Source organism: Lactuca virosa, chromosome 5 (genome assembly GCF_052849685.1).
Source record: "Lactuca virosa cultivar CGN04683 chromosome 5, Lactuca_virosa_CGN04683_v6, whole genome shotgun sequence".
Lineage (NCBI taxonomy): Eukaryota > Viridiplantae > Streptophyta > Magnoliopsida > Asterales > Asteraceae > Lactuca > Lactuca virosa.
Window position 1 is genome coordinate 393,639,399 of NC_136430.1, and position 21,325 is coordinate 393,660,723.

The 21,325-nt window shown below is 35.9% G+C and overlaps 1 protein-coding gene across 1 annotated transcript; it reads left to right on the forward strand.

Moving 5' to 3' along the window:
• The first annotated feature begins 16,661 nt into the window (after positions 1 to 16,661).
• Positions 16,662 to 21,296, forward strand: LOC145110798 (wall-associated receptor kinase 2-like). Its single transcript, XM_079047113.1, has 4 exons — positions 16,662 to 17,233; positions 17,326 to 17,703; positions 17,816 to 17,986; positions 19,924 to 21,296. The coding sequence occupies exons 1-4, from the start codon at positions 16,699 to 16,701 to the stop codon at positions 21,144 to 21,146; spliced, it is 2,307 nt and encodes a 768-aa protein (XP_078903239.1). The 5' UTR covers positions 16,662 to 16,698; the 3' UTR covers positions 21,147 to 21,296.
• Positions 21,297 to 21,325: the final 29 nt, after the last annotated feature.

Here is a 21,325-nt window from a genome sequence, read left to right on the forward strand (position 1 = left end):
TAGTATAGGTGCTTCATAATATGCTAGTTAGGATGAAACCTTGGAATAGTTAATATTTGCATGTATAATAGAGAAAACATAGATCCAAGGTTTATAGGGTTGCATGTACACCATAGGAGTGTTAGAATGCTCAAAACCCAACACTTTATACTTGAATTAAAAACACTAGTTGTCCCATGCTCCAAGCATGTACACTATGTTTTTCTTAAACAATAGCTTTGCCATACACCAAGTATGCACTCTATGTTTGTCTATGATCCTTACTTTGTGAAATAAACCAATTGAACATAATTTCAATGATTCTAATTTCACACTCCCAAATCCTTATCGAAAAATGTGAGAATTTCAAATTCCTATCATTTATCGAAATCTGTTTAGATTTTAAACTTATATGCATTGACCCTTCTGTAATGAATATGTACAAAGTCACAAAGACTTGTCAACAATCATTATAAGGTATTCCAATGGAGATCAACTCCATGGAAACTAAGTCTCATATTCAAAGTACATTGCTTTGTACTTGCTTCTTGCATTAAGTTTTCTAATCTTACACAGATAACTTCCACCTATGGAGACAACTCCATATTCTCATTTTGACTATCACTTCTGAATAAGAGATGCCTCTTTTCAGAATATGTCAATATGGTCCTTCCAAAATTAGCACTATACTTCCAACTGTCCCTGAGCAACCAATCTTTGGTAAACCTCATATTGTCCTCGACAATTGCTTAATCATTTTAGTCATATCCAATTCTAGACCTTTTCCCTTCTTAATGCCTCTGGGCATTTGGAAAAATTTAGAAATGACAAATATTATAGCACATGCAATCGATCCTGTACCCAAAGCAAATGGTACACGATTCATGATGTCTCACATAAAGACATGATTCTAGACCAGTTTTTTGCTACAATATTTTTTATTTGCCATGTTTTCAAAATTTGACTATGAAGAGGGATGCCGTAATCATAATCGAATTTTGAGAACGCAATATATAGAATTTCCTTAAGTTGAACCAATCCAACATGAAATTCATATATATATTCTTGACTAAAGATGATTAAGGTCTCAATCTAAGCCTTTAGAACTGAAATGAAGTATATCCTCTCCCTTAATTATAGCAAAACAACTTTTTCAATCCCTGCAGCCTCACGAATTGAAACTTTTGTTTTCTATAATTAACATTGCTAACTTGCAACACTAACAATAATTATCATGCTCCCACTAACATGATGATTATTAGCATAACACTTATGCTCCTACTAGCTTTGACATGTACTCAGAAATCAGCTGGATTTCTAGAAACCAATACTTTATTGACTTTCTTACCAAAGTTCAGATTTCTGATACGAGATGCTTTGATAAAACTTTATCAAAATCATACACCTTTCCTTAGATAGCATGCATGTGTGTCTAAACAATTTCAGAACTATGAAAAGGGATGTCGTAATCATAGTCTCAATTGTTTAGACCTTTTGCCATCTGCTTCAAATCTACTTGGTGGAAGTGTTTCCTCACCATCATTTTCATGAATCGGAGAGAAACCTTATGACCCTTAGATTTTATGGTGTATGTGTTCTTATCCATGTGAATCGTCAAAACCATAGTCACAAGACAAGGATAATGACAAATCCAAACTCATATGGACTGAACTTATGCAATCTTAACTTCTTGCCACCTGGCAGTACAGGACCTGCCATTGCTTCCAAGTTGTTATGCAACCAATTGAGAACTTTCAAAACTCCTATGCAAAGCCAACTTTAACTGGAATGGGCACAGAATATGTCAACACAATAGGTTATAAACCTCAAGTCGTGTGCTAGTGAAGAACCTCAGGTTTTATTCTCGATTAGTTCTTGAAATTCTTTTTAGGATCTTTAAGACTCCCACAATCCTCTTGACATATAAGACTATCTTGCCAAATATTCAAGAGATAGTGCAGATTCTTTATCAAGACAAACACTTCACACAATTGGCCTTAGTTGGTCTTTGTTTTATCCAAAACATCACAACTTACCAATTTCAAATGTACAAGAGTAGGACACTTTTACTCTTACATTTGACAAGTGTTTTAAACCTTTCTTTAAGATATGTCACTCAAGTTACAATCTTGGAGTATGACTCTAAGAATTGTTTTGGAACGAAGTATGACTCATTTTCCTGATCTAACCATTTCAACAATTCATGACTCCTCTTCTTAGTCATAAGAATGCACTAAGATGACCTTTAGAGGACTAATTGCGATATGATTTCTAAATCATTAAGATGATCACAAACATGATACTAAAGTACTCTCCCATCTTTTCAGATTTGAGAAACTTTTATCTTTCTGCCTAATTTGATTCTTCCCATTCGTTCTGCCATACATTGAGACTTTTCCAATGTTTCAGAATTATACTTAAACTTGTAAGTATAACCATATTTACTAAACTTTAGTAAATCAAATAGTCTTAACGAGCTTTGTGGTGGACATGACCAGTGCACTAGAATGTGTACTCGGTCCCTTTAGTCCTTCATTTGACTCACACATCCATGTGAACAAGTAATTAGTCTTGATTTTCCAATGCTTGAAAGTTCTCATTCAGCATACTATTCAACTTGCATGATTCCAAGTTTCGGTCCAATTGAAACTTGGGTGATGAGGAACTTTCCTGATTTGGTAAATTTAGACACTACCACAAATGAAAGAATCAAATCCATTTTCCAATATTGCTGTCAGTGGAATCATATAAGCAACAATTTTCCACAAATGCCATTGTAAGGATACTTCAAATAAATAAAATTAAACAATTTTCTTTTATTTTAAAACTTTGCGGAAAAACTTATCCTTACAATCCACATGGAAAATTGCTGTTATCTATTCCTTAGCAATATATCATAACTTCTTAAGCAACTGCTCAAAATTCTGATGCGATCGAAATCCACCTTTGCGATCAGAATCAGCATATACTTCCTTTAAGATTTCTCTCTATTCTTTGATTCTTAAAACATCAACATGTGACCCAGTCACATCATGTAATGAGGATCTCAGAATAAAACTTAACAGAGTTAGATAATGGGCTCTACCTGATGTAAAGTCAAACTTATTGACTTTAACATCCTTAGGTAAATTTGGCAGCTTTGCAATCAATGCCCTTTCATTTGGCAAAATAAACATATGGACCCTTTGGTAATGGGACTATCTCAGACTTAGCCTTTCTCTTTACCATTTGGTCAACCGGGTTGACTATGGCCAATCCCTTTCCATTGGGAAGAGAATGCTTTTTCTGGATTTCCAGTGTCACCATTGTCACTGTCCATAAAGTTTTTGGGAAGTTGATCTTCTAATCAAATTTGCTTTACTATCGTTCCAAATCATTGCTGATTCAGCAGCACCAAGCAAATAGATATGATCATTAAGGTTCATGTCATAGTCTGTTTCATAGTAGTCCCAAAGGAACTCACTATGTGACTTAGAAAGTGATTGAACAGCCAACTTTCTCAAGACTTTGACACCCAACTCTCCCGGCTTGTCAATATGTGACTTCATCTCTAAGATGTGATCACACATAGACCTTGCTTGCCATTAGGGCTTGAGTGACCTTGAACTTGTGGGTTAGGGAGAATAATTGGAGGAGGTGGAGGAAGAGAAGTATGACTTCCATGAGCCAAACTCGGGAAGTCATATTTATTAGGAAAGCTTGGTTTGGGAAGATCATTGTTGTCTAAACCAGACATCAACAATGGGAGAAATTCACGTAAAGTTGATTTAAGTCCTTAATATAACACCCAATATGATATATTAAGGCTAGGACCCAACAAACTATTTTATAACTTGGAAGAGGGATGCCGTAATCCAAGCTATAACATATTTGAAGGTAGGTGAATGACGATTCACCAATTTCCACCAAGATAAACGAAATGTATTATTAGGTTTTAATTGGTTTTGAAACTCCTAGATTCTTTTGAGATTCATTGAACTTTTCAATGGCATGTTTCAATCTCGAGTGTGCTCTTCAGGTTTTGTAACTGGGATGCCGAGGATCACAAAACAAGGTGTGAAGTAACCATGCAAATATACTTGGTACCCTTAATATTTACCTCTCAATCGATGTGCCGGTTAACCACACACGCTCCAACGATACTATGATAAACATTAAGTTACCCTTTGCCTACCTTGTTAAGTCCAGGTTAGTGTGCCGGTTAACCACACACGCTCCACTAACAGCTTAAACAAAGTGCAAAGTGTAATTTCATGGATTAGCACCTTATTCACATTTTCCTAAGTAACTAAGATTGGGAATTTATAAGTGTTTAGTTACTTAGTATTTATCATTATACTTATAATGAAGGGAGAATTATAGTCCTTGTCCTACCTGTTCGGCTAACGACCCTCCACCAGTCAAGGAAGCGGTGAGTGAGAGTAGACACCCATTAAACTGCCATTTTATAGGCAGTAACCTTATACCCCCCTTATAGACCGGCTTCGTGAATGAGGCCTACTAATGGTAAGACGACTTGCTCTTATACATATAATATATTAAACTTTCAATATTATAATAGTATAAGGGTGTATTTTAGACATTTAAAATACTTGGTGGTTTAATCTATTAATTAAACTAGACTTTTAATTTAATTAAACTCAAACCATATATTTATGGATTAATAATACTCTTTTAGTTAAACGCTTTAATTAACTATTAATAAAGTCCATAAGAGTTAATTTGAACTATTCAACAAAACATCATAATTCCAATTATTAAACTCAAAATTAAAACCATTTAATTAATTGTTTAAGTTATGAACCCAAGAGTTTTAGAATTCAATTCTTTTTTTCATAAAAAACTTTTCTCAAATTCCAAAACTTGAGGGCAAGTTTTGTAATTCTTGAAAACCTTTGGATTCCATAACTTATGGAATTAATGGTGTTTTATGATGAAACTTTCCATGTTCCATAACTTAAGAACAAGTTATGGAATTCTTTAAAACATTAACACCAAATTTTGTAACTCCATAAAAACTTTGAATCAAATTTTTTTTTTAAAAAAAAACTTTCATATCCATAACTTATGGAAGTTTCAAAAACCCTTAAGATCACAACTTTAAAAAAACTTTTGAGCTCCAAAATTTTATGACAAAATATGTAACTCCTTAAAACATTTAGATCAAACTTTTAAAACTAATAAAATAATCATATCATTTTATCTTTTACTAAATTTGACCTAATTCAACTCATATAACAAATGATTCAAATTTTACAAATAATTCGTTTTTCACAAAACAAGTAATTATCTTAAAATTTGACAAACGTCATGTTTTTTTCCTTTTTTTTCAACTTGAAAATAAAACATTTGCATCAATATAACAGAAAACAACTCATGGCTCTGATACCACTGTTGGGTTTTGAGCATTCTAACACTCCTATGGTGTACATGCAACCCTATAAACCTTGGATCTATGTTTTCTCTATTATACATGCAAATATTAACTATTCCAAGGTTTCATCCTAACTAGCATATTATGAAGCACCTATACTACAAAGTTCTAGTTAGATGACATACCTTTTGATGTAGCTTGATGTATTCAAGCTTTAAGAGCTTAGCCCCAATAGTGTGGAAGCCTCAAATGGAATCACAAATCACCAAAACACCTTGGAAGAACTTGAGAGAATATGTATGCACACTAAAATCGGCCCACTCTTATTTTCACACACTTGTGCCAATTTTGTGAGCCAAGGACCCCTTTATATATTATGGAGGATTAGGGTTACATCCATGTAAACCTTAATACCCATGACCTTTCATTTACATAGGATCCATGGGTTAAAAGCTCCATGGACCATCCATGAAAGCTTAGCCCAACCTAAATGAACTTGGCCCATTCCATATATATATAAGAGTCCATATTTAATTAGTTCTTTTTGATCACTTAATTAATTCTAAATTAATTCTTGATCAATACTAATTAAATAATATGATTCCATATTAATATATTAGAACTTATAATATATTAATATAAATCATAAATATACTATTCTCAAAAGACTATCCATATAAATTGTGCCGGTGAAGTGCAACCCAAATGGACCATGCCGGGTCGGGTCAAGTACATACCAAATATAGTTATGGACTTAGACATTAATCCAACACATTCCAGTATTGGCATGCCTCCCTTCGAGCTCTTATATGGGAGGAGGTTTCGGACTCCCATTTATTGGGGAGAGGTGGGACAGCGAGTGATGGGTGACACTGAGATAATGCTGAAGACGACCGAGCAGATTCAACAGGTCAGACAGAGGTTACTGATAGCCCAGAGTCGCCAGAAGAGTTATGCAGATCGGCGACGATCTGAGCTAGAGTTCCAGGTTGGAGATTTTGTCCTCCTGAAGGTATCCCCATGGAAAGGGGTGATCCGGTTTAGAAAACGGGGCAAGTTGGGGCCCCGATACATTGGTCCTTTCAGAGTGATCGCCAGAGTAGGTAAGGTAGCTTACCGGTTGGAGCTACCTGTAGAGTTGAGTCAGATTCATAACACCTTCCACGTGTCTCAGTTGAGGAAGTGTGTAGCCAATGAGACGACAGTGGTGCCATTAGAGGACATTCAGGTGGATGCGAGCCTGAATTATATTGAGAGGCCGATTGCGATCTTGGATCGGAAAGTGAAGGTTCCGAGGAACAAAGAGGTGCCCCTGGTTCAGGTCCAGTGGCAACATCAGAAGGGGTCCAAGTGGACTTGGGAGCCGGAGTCTGAGATGCGAGAGCAGTATCCAGAGTTATTTCCGGAGCATGACTTCGAGGGCAAAGTCTGATCCTAGTGGGGGAGAATTGTAACATCCCGACTCCCAGGTATTGCATTTATTTATTTAATTATTTATTTTGAATTTAATGAGTGACTCGACGAGTTGTGTGTCCGACTCGTCGAGTAGAGTTGGTTTAGTCATGTGGGTTTAATGACCGACTCGACGAGTCAGAGAGCCGACTCGTCGAGTTGGCGCTGTGTAAGGAAACCCTAAATCCCCAGGTTTGGGGCCTATTTAAGGAAACTTATGGCCTAATTTCCGCCTCACCAGCTACCTAACTCCCCTGTGTGAAACCCTAATCGGCCATTGAGCTAAGAGAGAGAGAGAGAGAGAGTGTGTGTTTGAGCTAATATTTGAGTGTTTTGGTGAATCTTTTGGAAGGGAAGAATTGAGATACAAGCAAGGAACGAGGAGAGGCTATTGGATCCAATATTCTTTCACTTGGAGCTTCTGTTGAAAGGTAAAAGCCATCACCTTGCTCATCATGTTGTTTAGATCTTGCTAATGAGGAACTTTTCGGGCTTTTCCATATTTCCTTGAGATTTGGTATGACTTGTGCTTGCCAAGCATTGAGACATCAGATATGGACCTTATGAGGTCCATAGAGTCCAAAGGTCCCAACTTTATTCAACCATGAGAGAGTTATTGTTCTTAAACATCTTAGTTAGAGCTTTTAGTGGCATTATGGAGCAAATATGCCATGCATAAACGTAAAGATCGAAGCTTTACGTGACATTCGGACCTTGGGAGCCTAGATCTAGAGTTTGGAGTGGTAGATCTGCCTTAAAAACGTCTAAATAAGATTTTGACTTAAGGGACTCGGCGAGTCAATGAGCTGACTCGACGAGTCGGCTAGGGTTTTCCCCGATGGTTTTGGACAAGGGTGACTCGGCGAGTGATGAGACAACTCGACGAGTTAAGTTGGGTTTTCGCGACGTTCTGAGGAACAGTGGGGACTCGGCGAGTCACATAGTACACTCGGCGAGTTGGGTCAACATGGACTGTTGACTCGAGGTTGACTTCTGTTGACTTTAGGGTTTGGTCAATCATGAGTCATGGTGACCATGGAGGGGTAAAATGGTCTTTTTCCCAATCTAAGAGTTAGAGAGGGAAAAATAACTTAGTTTGTTAGAATTTGTGATTTAAGTGTTAATTAGAGATAATTATCAAATGTGACTAGGCGGAGGCTAGGATCGGTGATTCGTGTTCGAGGAGTACACATTTCCTTAGCTTTCGTACGAGGCGAGTCTTCTCACTATACTTACCATGAGTGGTATCTATGTGTGACCGGAGGGTCTTATGTGCTTATTTGAGTTATGTGATATTATGCATTTGTCTATGTGATATATATGATATATTATGTGTATGTGTTTCAGGTACCTCTCAGGACCGCAGGAAGGCACCGACATGATTGTACCCACCTGCCCGAGACTATGTTGAGGATTATGGGATTTGACTTTTATTGTGGATTTACGTTGACTTTTGAGGCACTTGTGGTTTTATGAAATATTGTAACAGTATATGTGTTTTAAAAATGAAAATTTTGGTTTGAAAATTTACGGTGTTACAGATTTGGGTTGTTGATTAAGATTCTTCCATGTTTTGTTGATAGAGAGCTAGTGGGAGCAAGTAATGTAGAAAGGGAAGTGCAACACAGTGTTTCTGGGTTCTTCGTTTCAGTTGAGTTTTCCTCACTGTACCTATAGGTCGAAGGCACCAATGCTGACTCACTAGTCTTGGTTATCATTTAGTATAAGAGTGTCACAGGGACTGTATGTAGTCACGTAGGATAGACTGAGGACTCTTGACGCTTTCTTGCATGTTCCTTGTTTGGTTGTGGCTCTAGAGTAGGATCATCTGTCTGGGTGTCTATCTCACCTCTAGGTACATATGGTTATGCATTCCTTGGAGTATTGGTTATGTATCCTTGTGTATAGGATGTTTTTGTGTTGTAGTGATTAACTAGATGTATATATATCCTTGTATGATAGGATGCATCAGTAGTGGTCTGTTGGTTAGAGTACTAGTAGGTTGGTTATCGTCTGGTGGAATACCGTAGGGGCTGTATGTAGTCATGTAGGATAGCCTGAGAACTCTTGATCTACGATTTCTTGCATGTTCCTTGTTTTTTGTGGCTCTAGAGTAGGATCATTTGTTCGGGTGGCTATCTCACCTCTGGTTACTTATGGTTACACATTCCATGGAGGTTAGCGAGTAGCGGAGCAGTGTGCTGTGAGGGGTCTAGTAGGTGGTAGTGAGTTGTATGATTGATAATTGCTTGTATTATGTTCCTACTTGATCTTTGATTGTATATATGTCGACATATGGTAGTGGATGAGGTTGAGGGGTCCTGCTGTGTGTTGTAGGCCAAGATACTAGGTGCATGTCGGTTGTAAGTCGTAGGCACGGAGGCTCGAGAGGAGCCTAAATTTCATTGTTGTGTTTGCAATGCAAGATTACTTCTTGGAAGCCCAAGAAATGACACCTCCCCCAATCAAGAACACCCAACAAGTTGTTGAGGAATGATCCTCCATATTGGTTATCCAACTTGCATCCGAATGACCTTCTAAGACTGATGGACTTCCTAAGTAATTCAACCGCTTGCCAATGTTGACTACTGGGATTACTATTATACCTGCTCTTCCCCTTAGACCCTGCTATGGGCGCTCCCCCTAGGACCCTACAAAGGGGAACGACCCCTTTGACCCCACCATTCTGTCACACCGACATATAATTCGATCTTATATATGCATGCACTCCGCATTCACCGAATATATAATCTAGAGTACAAATAATAAGCCCATTAGCTCACATGTTAGTTCCAATTACCAACAATATAAAGATAGAGCGAGTGTGAGTATAGGGAGATAGAGAGAGTATGTGTATCGAGAGAGGGAGAGTGTAAGTATAAAGATATAGAAAGTGTGAGTGTGAGTGTGGGTGTGTGTAGGTATGAGTGAGTGTAGAGAGAGTATGAATATAAAAATAGAAAGAGAATGAACTAGTGTGAGTATAGAGAAAGAGAGATATCGAGAGTATAAGTGTATATATATATATATATATATATATATATATATATATATATATATATACAGAGAGAGAGAGAGAGAGAGAGAATATGAATGAGAGAAAGTACAAGTATAAAGAAATACATATACAGAAAAAGAGAAAAAGAGAGGGAGTGAGAGTGAGAGATAAATGGAATGAGTATAAAGAGATTAATGAGAAAGAAAGAGAAGAAGTATAAAGATTGTAGAGAGAGGGGAAAGGGAGAGAGAGAGAGAGAGAGAGAGAGAGAGAGTAAGTGTAGAAAGAGAGTATGATGAGTTAAGTAACGAGAAATTGTGAAATCTTAATTGGTAAATGAGTTTCAAGTAATTATACACCTGACAATCGGTGAATTTATATGGCATAAATATTATGTGTATCATCATTAAGGATCAAGGAAGAGAGATAATTATACCTGGCTAGGATCATTGTATTTTTTTTTGAAACGATCCTGTTGATAATTACTTATATTGGATTATTAATGTAAGCATACACCAATGTGCTTCTTTTATAAATATTAGTGAAAAATTTTAGGTGTACCTTATGTTAAACGTTTGGGTGTTATAGTAGGAGTGTAGTTATAAATCAATAAAGTGATGATCATTAAGAAATGGTTGGAAAAGGGTATAGAAAACCCTATTTTTAGCATAAATATGTGGTGGGATAGGTTGAGAAAGAACCTTTTCATTAATGTGTACATCATTAAGGAGTAGTGGGAGAGGATATGAAAGAAATTGTTTTTGAAGAAGGATTGTGATTAAGAAGTAGCGAGAGCGGTTGTACAAGAACATATTTCTGAAGAAGGTTATGTGGAAGATCAAGTAGATGCTCAAATAGCTTGTTAATGATCTTTAAGATAACTTTACATCACTTTATGAACAAGGATAGTAGATTATGTAAAACTAAACTGCACAAATGGTTCCTGTGGTTTACTCAAAATTGCCACTTAGGTCCAAAAATGTTTGGACTAGCACTACAGGTCCAAAGTTTTCATTTTGTTGCCACTTTGGTCCAATTTGTTTTAAAAATATTTAAAATGACGGATTTACCCTTCATATTTTATTTTTCAATTTTTTTGTTTATTTAAATGTTTTTTTGATTAAAAGAAAAATAAAAAAGAAATTCTCTCCCTCTCTCTCAACGATCTCTCTCTCTCTCTCTCTCTCTCACCCCTTCTCTCTCTCTCCCTCTCTCTCTCTCAACGATTTTATGTGTGTTCTTCAACCAAATAATCAAAGATATGAGGAAATTTTTGCAGAAATATATTTTCATGTCTGAAATTATGTTATTGATTTTTAGGAAGCCCACCATTCCAAAAATCAAAAATCAAAACCCAATTTCAAGAAGATATACATTTCCAGAAATTATTAAAAAAAAGAGAAATCAAATGTGGGTGTTCTTCAGGAAATGATTTTTCTATTTAATCTTCAACCCAAGAATAGAATCGAATATCCAAGGAGATCTTTACAGAAATATGTGTTCATCTCTGAGTTCATGTTCTTGATTTTTGAGAAATCCACCATTACGAAAATAAATAAATAAACCCAATTTCAAAAAACCTACCATCGAACAACCCAGGATTTCAAGAACCCAAACATATGTATGCTTCTCGTTACAAATCATCCTCAAGAAACCCAGATGAAGATGAACAAACATGGAAAATCAGGTGAAGATGAACACATACGTATCTTCGAATCTGGACACCATTAAAAACGTTGATCTAGGGTTCTGTGTTTTTTTTTCAGATCTTCGGTTCTTGATTTTTAGTGTTTTTTCGACTCTAATCTGCTACACCACCATCCAATGACTGACTGTCGTCGAAAAGTGCAACTTTTGAGCCGATTAACTAATAGAAGCTTTGAACGCAAATTACAGGGTTGGAGACTCAACTGGAGCAAGCTCAAGGTGAGATAAAGATTCTTAAAGATGTGATGGAAATCGAAAACTCAAAGTAACAGCCGATGAAGGTCATCAGACAGATTTTTCAGAAATCTTTCCTTTCTTTTCCCACCATTACATTATTGAAGAATCCACATCTAGATCAAGATTCGCATGTATGGATTTTGGGTCGATTTCTGAATATGCACCTAGAGCAATTTCTTGGGTTTTTTTGTTATTGCTTTATGGGTTTTTGTGAGACGATGATGGAATCATGGAGAATAGATCCAGAAACACCGGAATCTGGTCTGCATGTACAAACCCATCTCGATTTAAGAAGGAAGAGATGAAGAAGATGAAATGTTCTTCTTGGGTAAAAAGAAAAAAAGACGTTGGGGGAATACGGTGGAGAGAGAGAGACAGAGAGAGATAGAGAGAGAGAGAGAGTGAGAGAGAGAGGAAAGAGAGAGAGAGAGAGAGAGATTCTTTTTTATTCTATTAATTAGAAAAACATTTAAATAAATAAATAATATTGAAAAAGAATATATCAAGGGTAAATCTGTCATTTTAAATACTTCTAAAACAAATTGGACCAAAGTGGCAACAAAATGAAAACTTTGGACCTGTGGTGCTACTCCAAACATTTTTGGACCAAAGTGGCAATTTTGAGTAAACCACAAGGACCATTTGTGCAGTTTAGTCATTATGTAATTAAAGATAGACAAAATTGCAAAAATGGTCCCTGTGGTATGCAAATTTTTGGGGTTTTAGTCCAATCCCCGAGTTTTTTGGATTCATGGTCCTTTTGGAGTGGTTTGTATGTGAAAATAGTCCCTCCGAAAATTGAAATGACTATAATACCCTTGGGGTATTTATTTTTCATTTTTCTTTCATTTTTCTTAAAATTTAATATTTATTTATTTATTTTAACAATTAAAAAATTAATAGAGGACCCACCTCTCTCTCTCTCTCTCTCTCTCTCTCTCAAGAACACCTTCATAAACTCAAGAACATATTCATGAACTTTAGAATATCTTCCACAACCACCACCCTTTGACCACCGTCCGCCACCACCACCACCCTTTGACCACCGTCTGCCTCCACCACTGTCTGCCACCACCTTAATCTGCCACTACCACCGTCTGCCACCTCCATATATGGTTCCACCATTACCCATAATCCCCTTCCCCTCCATCGTTCACCTCCTCCGACAACCTCTTTTCAACCATCTCCGGCAACTGTTCGCCTCTGAACAGGTGCATTGTTCACCTCCAGCAAACACCACAGTTCACCTCCGCCAACAACAACCAATCACGACATCCACCAACATTGTTGAAATCTAGTTCTAACCTCAAATCAAAACCAAGAAATTAAACTTAAAATCTAACCTGCAACTCAAATTCTAACTCAAATCTAAGCGTGATAACTGAAATTAAAAAGAATCTACCACCTGACTTCAAATCCCACCTCGATTTACACGATTAAAACAAGAATAGGCTTGTTGAATCGATTAGAATTTTGAAACCCAGATGACTTCAAATCATTACTCTCTGTGGAACCAACCCTAAACCCATAAAGAAAATTGATTTGCCATTTGTGTGTTCTTCAAGATTCTCGTTGATGGAAAATTAGTGAATCAAACCTAGGATGTTGGAAAAACGAGACGACAGCCATGGTGATCTTGGTTTACCCATCTCCGTCACCGGAATCAATTCCGACGCCTATGAACCCACTGTAATCTCAGTCCTTCCTCCTGATGTTTCCAGCGTCGCCACCGGTCACTTGAAGTTCATTGGTCGTAACCTTGATTCCCCTAGGTATAATTTCACTTTTCACATACACTGTTCATTTTTTGCAACAGAGACTACTGCATCTATCTGAATCGATGGTTCTATATGGATTTGGGGGAAATAAAATAGGGTCAGTTATGTGTGGTTTTGGAATCGGAATCACAGAAGTATTTGTGTGATATATGTGCTTTTTCTAAATTTTTAGTGTTTATGTATATGAAATGGGTACAGGTGAAGAATATGTGAACGATGACGAGAGAGAGAGAGAGAGAGAGAGAGAGAGAGAGATGTGACCCCAAATTATGTAATTATTTTATTTTTTATTTAAATTAAATAGAAAAAGCATAAAAAAAATATATCAGAAGGGCATAATAGTCTTTTCAGTTTACTGAGGGACCAAAAACGCAAAGAAACTAGCTCAAAAGGACCATGTATCCAAAAAACTCGGGATTTGGACTAAAACCCCAAAAATTTGCATACCACAGGGACCATTTTTGCCATTTTTGTCTTAAAGATACTTATAGAAATGTACTTATGGTTAATAAACAAAGCAGCCATGGTATGATAATTATGTCTTTGGTATAAAGTCTGTTTTTATTTTGAAGTTGAAAAATATATATTGGCTCCACTTATTGAAGTTCCACCAGTCATATGGCAAAAATGTTATTCCTCTGAGACAATAATGAAGAAGAACGTGAATTATGATTATCAAGAATGGAATCGAGTATACATGCATTGGTGTGAACGTAGGCAGTCGTGTCAATTTCCACAACCCATTCACCTGTGTCAGGATAATTTATCCAACTACTATTGACATGGAGGATTGTTGTAGACGAAAAATGTTTGATGTGAGCCGATAATTGTATGAGAGAGAGAATGCATGAAATGTTGCTCTTCAATCAAGACCATGGACCAGGCTTTCGCAGAAGTAGGTGAGGGTGAGCAGTGTCAGACGCGTCTAATGATGTTTGCGACATAGTCAATCCGAGAAGAAAGTCCGTTGATACTCTAGATGACAAAATGTTTGTCCGAGACCGCGAACTCGGAATCATGGTTTTCAAAGGAGATAGACAATGCCTTTTATCTTAGAGTAATACATCGTGACATATAGATCTCCCATGAAAATATTGTGAAGCTCATAATCATGTTGTATTGCCCGTTTGTTCTTGTTGTTGCATAACAATTTCTCTAGGGTAAACCAAACTTGATGTGTTGTTACCAACTTCTACATACATTAATACAATACAAATGGGCCGTAGGCCGATTATACAATATAATGGGCTAAGCTATACAATAATACAACTTGGGTTACGTATACTGTACAGGAACAATTGGGGTCGTCAACTAGGATGAAAACACTTGATTTGAATGCTATTTTATCATTTATGCTATGTCATGATTTCATTTAAGAAATTTTTGTGCTGTATGAAAAGGTAATCGTTTGCTATGTTTGCAACCGGGAAAAATCCCAAGGGTGAAAACTTTCGTACATTATTTGGTATTAAATTATGAAAAAGTGACATTTTTTCATAGAAGGTGAAAATTGAAGGATTTTTCCTACAGTAACTCAAATAAAAATGTGGAACGTGTATTCATAATTTTTTAAATTAAGTTCTTTGATTTTTTTATGATAAAATATTTTTTTTGTTTTAATTAGTAAAATTTTTTGTTTTTCTATGAGAAATATAAATAATATCACTACAATATTTTAAATACATTATCGAAATTAATAAAATATCAAATGTAAGCCATGTTTTTTTTGTATATCACCAAGATCAAACAATGAGCGACTTTGACCAATTCGTAAGCGGACAATACAAAAATGCTGCTTTGAGATGTCAACTACCTACTCGTGCCACATGGCCTAGTTGACATTATATTATGACAAGCTGATGTTATTCGGTCGTCGACTTATTAATCGTCAACTTGTTTTAACATTTTCACCATGCACAACCTACTATACATAATGTACAACTAGTAGATTTTTTTAGAAAAAATACCGGCAATAGTAAAAAAATGGGGGTATTTTCAAAAAATAGACACAAAAAATTGGATTTCCGGATATAGACATGGATTCCGCGGAGGTAGCTCCGCGGAATCTACTGTAGCTCCACGGAATGGCAAAATCGTAAATAAATGAGTGTATTAAAAAAAAAACCTCAAGATCCATTCCGCGGAGCTACCTCCGAGGAATGAACTCATTCCGCGGAGGTAGCTCCGAGGAATGGATCTTCAGTTTTTTTTTTTTTCATATCGATTGTTCGAGGTTTATATTCATTTCCCAACTAATTATTTTCAAGCAAAGATTATCATACTATTATAGTCTTTTTCTTGAAAATAATTAGTTGTGGAATTAATATAAACCCCGAAGAAACGATGTGAGAAAAAAAAAATTCTAAAGATTCATTTCGCGGAGCTACAGTACATTCCGCGGAGCTCCGCGGAGCTACCTCCGCGGAATGCATGTCTATACCTGGAAATGTTCATTTTCATGTTTAAATTTTGAAATTACCCCCCATTTTTTGACTATTGCCGGTATTTTCCCATTTTTTTAATGTAAAAGTATAATAGTAAAAGTTGAAACAAAGTTACAATTTAGGTTCAATTTGTAGACCAGCTAAAAATTTAATTTTTAACTGAAAAGCTAACTGATAATTAATGGATAATTAATAACCTAGATTATGAATTAATAGTGTTCGGTAAAAATAGCGTATAAAAGTTATATTGAAAATGTAAAATGAAATAAATATATATTTAGTCATTTAGATATATAACTAAAAAAACATTAATCACATATTTGGAATATTTTCAAAAAAAAAAAAAAAAACTTAGTAATTTTTGTTAAAGCTATTTTTAAATTAGTTTATCAAAAACTATTAGTTCATCTCGTAAAATAAATTATTTTTATGATTTTACTAAATAGTAAATTACAAAAAAACTATCTTATAAATTAATTTATATGTTAACTTTTTTTTTCAGTCTTAAAAGTACATTAAAAAAACATATAATAAGATAACGAAATGATATGAAATATCATGAAAATAAATTTGAATAAAAACTAATAATAGAAACAAATTATTGAATTTAAAAAAAAAAAAATTCTCTTTGACCAAGCTAGGATATGAAAATCATGAAAAACTGATTATAATGCAAACCTTCACCTAAACGACTTTCAATTTGATCATCACCATTCACCAACAACCAAAATGCTTTTAGTCTTTCTACTCTTGTTTCTATCTTGTATCCCATTCTCGCCGGCGGCAACCACCGGTAACAACATCACCCTTCCCGGCTGCCCAAGTAAATGCGGCAACCTCACCATACCATACCCATTTGGCATCGCTTCCGGGTGCTCCGTTGGACCCTGGTTCCACATCACCTGCAACACATCCTTCAATCCCCCGAAACCCTTCTTGGCAGCCGAACTATTTTCTTACTCCGGTGATTCACAGTTCCACCGCGTAGAGGTGGTGGATATCTCCGATGAACACGTAAGAGTCAAAAACATCGTTGCTACCAAGTGCTACAATGAAACGGGTTCGGTGATTCAAGATAACGCCAGTGGGCTTGTGGTGCAAAACTCCTACTTCACGATATCGGAACTGAACAAAGTGATAGCCGTTGGGTGCGACGACTACTCCTTCGTATCTCCGGTGTCAGGGATCGAAGGCAAGAATTTCAGCAGTGGATGCGTATCTGTTTGCTCTAACGTTCAAGATGTTCCCGTTGGTTCATGTTCAGGTTTTCGTTTTTCATCACTTCCGATAAATCTAATCATATGTTGTGTTCTTGATCCAATAATTAAAGAGCTAGTTCCATTTTTTCTTTTTCAGGCATGGGGTGTTGCTCAACGAGTGTGCCAAATGGTTTAACGACTTATCTCGCAAACGTATTCACACTGAATGCTCATACAGAAATCTGGTCTTTCAACAAATGCGGCTACACGTTTCTTGGAGAGGAAAGTGCATTTACGTTTCGGGGTGCCTCAGATTTTGTGGATCCTGATTTTGTTAGTAGGACGGCTGAAACTGTCCCGGTGGTGCTGAATTGGGTGATCGGAAGTAGGAGTTGTAAGGACTATAAAACAACAACTGATTATTATTGTCAACAGAATAGTGTTTGTGTGGATTTTACTAGTGGGAAAGGAGGGTATAGGTGCTCTTGTGAGAGTGGTTATGAAGGCAATCCTTACCTTCCTCCTGGTTGCCATGGTTAGTACTGTACATTTGCTATGTACATATATTGATATATTGCCTTTCCATGACATATAAGCATACATTTATATTCCTCTTTTTTAATTTATTATATTTGTTTTAATTATAGATATTGACGAATGTGCTGATCCTAACAATAATCCGTGTAACGGGACTTGTACTAATCTTCCTGGAAGTTTCAATTGTTCGTGCCCTCATGGATACGAAGGAGATGGAACAAAGGATGGGAGTGGTTGCAGGGCCACGAATTCGAAATCCCCTGTCCTCAAATTGTCTCTTGGTGAGGAAATTTATATATAATTCTATGGATGCAAACGAGTCAAACTACTCGTGAGCTACTCGGGATCAGCTCGAATCGAAATCGATTTTAAACGAGCCCGAGCCGAGCTCGAGCTTAATATTAAACTCATTTATTAAACGAACTCGAGCTCGAGCTTATGTCACTAAGCTCGATTAGGATCGCGAGTCTAAACAAGTCTATATATAATATAATTTATTATTATTTTTATATATTAGAATAAAAAATATTTATGGAATTATGCATTTAAGGTATTAGTAAACGAGCTTCTTAACGAGCTCGAACCGAGCTTAAGCTTATTTAGGCATGTTAGATAAAAAAATGAGTCAAACTCGAGCCCGAGCCAAATTTGTATAATTCTTTACGAGCTCTAGCCGAGCTCAGTACAAGAAAGCTCAAATCGAGCCGAGCTCGGACTCGAGCCTCGTATAACTTAAACAAGCCAGAGCCGAGCCTGACCAAACTCGGGTTTGGCTCGGCTCATTTGCACCCCTATATAATTTTGTTCGCTTTTTTTTTCGTTATTTGGCTGAATTCGAGAAATAACAATGTATTAGTTTTCATTTATGACATCGACAATGCATTGAACTCCAGAGAGATTAATGAATTGCGACATAAGCATTCACTATTCCATAAAACTAATTCAATTTTTTTTCATGATGCATTGTAAAGAAAGTGAGAAAACAATCTATTCCATTGATTGATTATTGATTATTCTGCGTACAACCATTAAAGAGATCCTTATAAAGAGCATCAGATAAACTAGCTAGAAAATAGGCTAGAATATTGTAAAGTGCAATGAAACATATTTTAAATATTTATTTAAGAATTAGAGAACTTTCTTAATTTCTTTTTTATTGAAGAATCAATGGCTATTAAACTTTAAATCTAGTTAATGTGTCATTATAGCGTTTCATGATTTCATTTATTGAATGACAACTAGGTTTTCACCTTAGTTTTCACCTTATTTAAATCTCCTATTAAATCATGTATTCTACATACTCTTATGTAATATAGCATTTTATTTTTATTTCTCTTTATTGAAACATGTACGGCATCTTGAAAAGTTACCTAATTATAACATAGTAGTAACTTATATTATTATTTATTTTTTCTTATTAGCATACTATACTTTGAAAACTCTACCGACACCGTGGTGTTATGATAAGAAAGAGACTCAATCTAATTATAATAATGAAAATTGTTTTGTAATCAGATCATGTTATAATTAAGTAGATTTTTCAAGTTACATTATTATAATAATAATAAAAGGAGATTTTTTATATTGCTTAACCATGCATTAAGACCAATGTTTTAAAAACCGGTTTGAACCGGCCGGTCGAACCGGTTAGATCGGAAACTGGAGAGCGGAGCGCTTCAACTAACACCAGTTTATGTCTATTTCTGAACCGGAATGAACTAACCGGTTTTTACAAAAACTCGGTTAAAACGGTTAAATTAAACCGGTTAAATTATATAAAAACACATGGAAATGAATCATTTTGCATAACAAACTTTGGTGTTTTGTTCACATCTATTTAGATTTCTTTTAATAAAAACAAATGGTAAATATTATGAAAATTTCAAAGCGTTTGTACTCATCTAAAACTATATTTTGTTTCCGTATTATATTTTATTTTCGTTTTGATATATACGTTAATTGATGTAAAACTTATGGTTATGTGTTTTTTAATTTATTTGAGATGATCTACAGCTTGTATTTTTATTTTTTAATGTTTAAACTTGTGGATGTCTATGTACATGTAGGAAAATAAGAAAAAAGTTGAAAATTATATAAACCGATTGAACCGACGATCGAACCGGTTAAACCGGTCATCATACCGTTTCAACTAAAAAACCGGTTTTTATAACATTGATTAAGAGTGACAAATGATGACTTTTATGTATGCAATATACAGGAATGGGGTTCGGATTCTTATCTATATTGATTGGAGTGGGGTGGCTATATTTCAGCCATCAGAGACGCAAGGTTATCAAACTGAGGGAGAACTACTTCCTAAAAAATGGTGGTATGTTGTTGAAACAACAAATAGATACCAATGAAGGTGGTGGTGTGAATCAATCAACAAAGATTTTCACCACTGAAGAGCTAGAAAAGGCGACAAATAACTTTTCAGAAGATCGCATTCTTGGTCGTGGTGGCTATGGGACTGTATACAAAGGCATCTTAGCTGATGGAAATATTGTTGCAATAAAGAAGTCACGAGTTATGGATGAAAGCCAGATCGAGCAGTTTATCAATGAAGTTGTTATTCTTACTCAAATCAACCATAGGAACGTTGTTAAGCTCTTAGGCTGTTGCTTGGAGAGTGAAGTCCCATTGCTAGTCTACGAATGTGTTTCTAATGGCACTCTCTTCCATCATATCCATACTAATGGTGGAATGGCTTGGTTATCATGGGATAATCGTTTAAGAATAGCCATTGAATCCGCTGGAGCACTTGCGTACCTTCACTCAGCTGCTTCAAAGCCCATCATTCATCGAGATGTGAAATCAGCCAATATATTATTAGACGACCACTTGGTCACCAAAATTTCCGACTTTGGTGCTTCAAGATTGATACCCTTGGATCAAACACAAGTGACGACATTAGTTCAAGGGACATTAGGGTATCTTGATCCTGAATACTTTCATACAAGTCAACTAACAGATAAGAGTGATGTTTATAGCTTTGCAATTGTGCTTCTAGAGCTTCTAACAGGTAAGAAGCCCCTTTCCATGGAGCGAATTCAAGCAGAAAGAAACTTAGCAGCCTATTTCCTCGTTTCTATGAAAACAAATAGCTTGTTTCAAATTCTTGACCCTCGAGTTGTTAGAGAGGGTTCACTTGAGCAACTCCAAGCAATTGCTTCACTTGTGAAGCGATGCCTCAATATGAATGGATATGACAGACCAACAATGAAGGAAGTGGCTATGCAACTAGAGGGTTTAAGAAAACTCACCAAGCAACCATGGGTTAGTCAACAAGGTAGTGAAGATGGTTTGAGCAGAATGAGTGAGGGGGAACACTCGGACCTTTATGATGTTTCCATAAATCCATTTATGGACTCGGTAGAGGCATCAAGTCTCTATAGCTCAGATCAATTTCGTTCGTTATACCCTATTGATGAACCTAGATGATCACACATTTCTGCACGAATGAGACAATCAATAAGCTTCTTACAATGTTATCCGATTGTTATCAGACTAATTTTTATTGGTTTCACCCATAACTTTTATCAGCTTGTACTTGTTACAAATGGTTATTGATAAATAGTTTTTTTTTATATATATTTTCAAAATGTTGAACTAAAAACTAA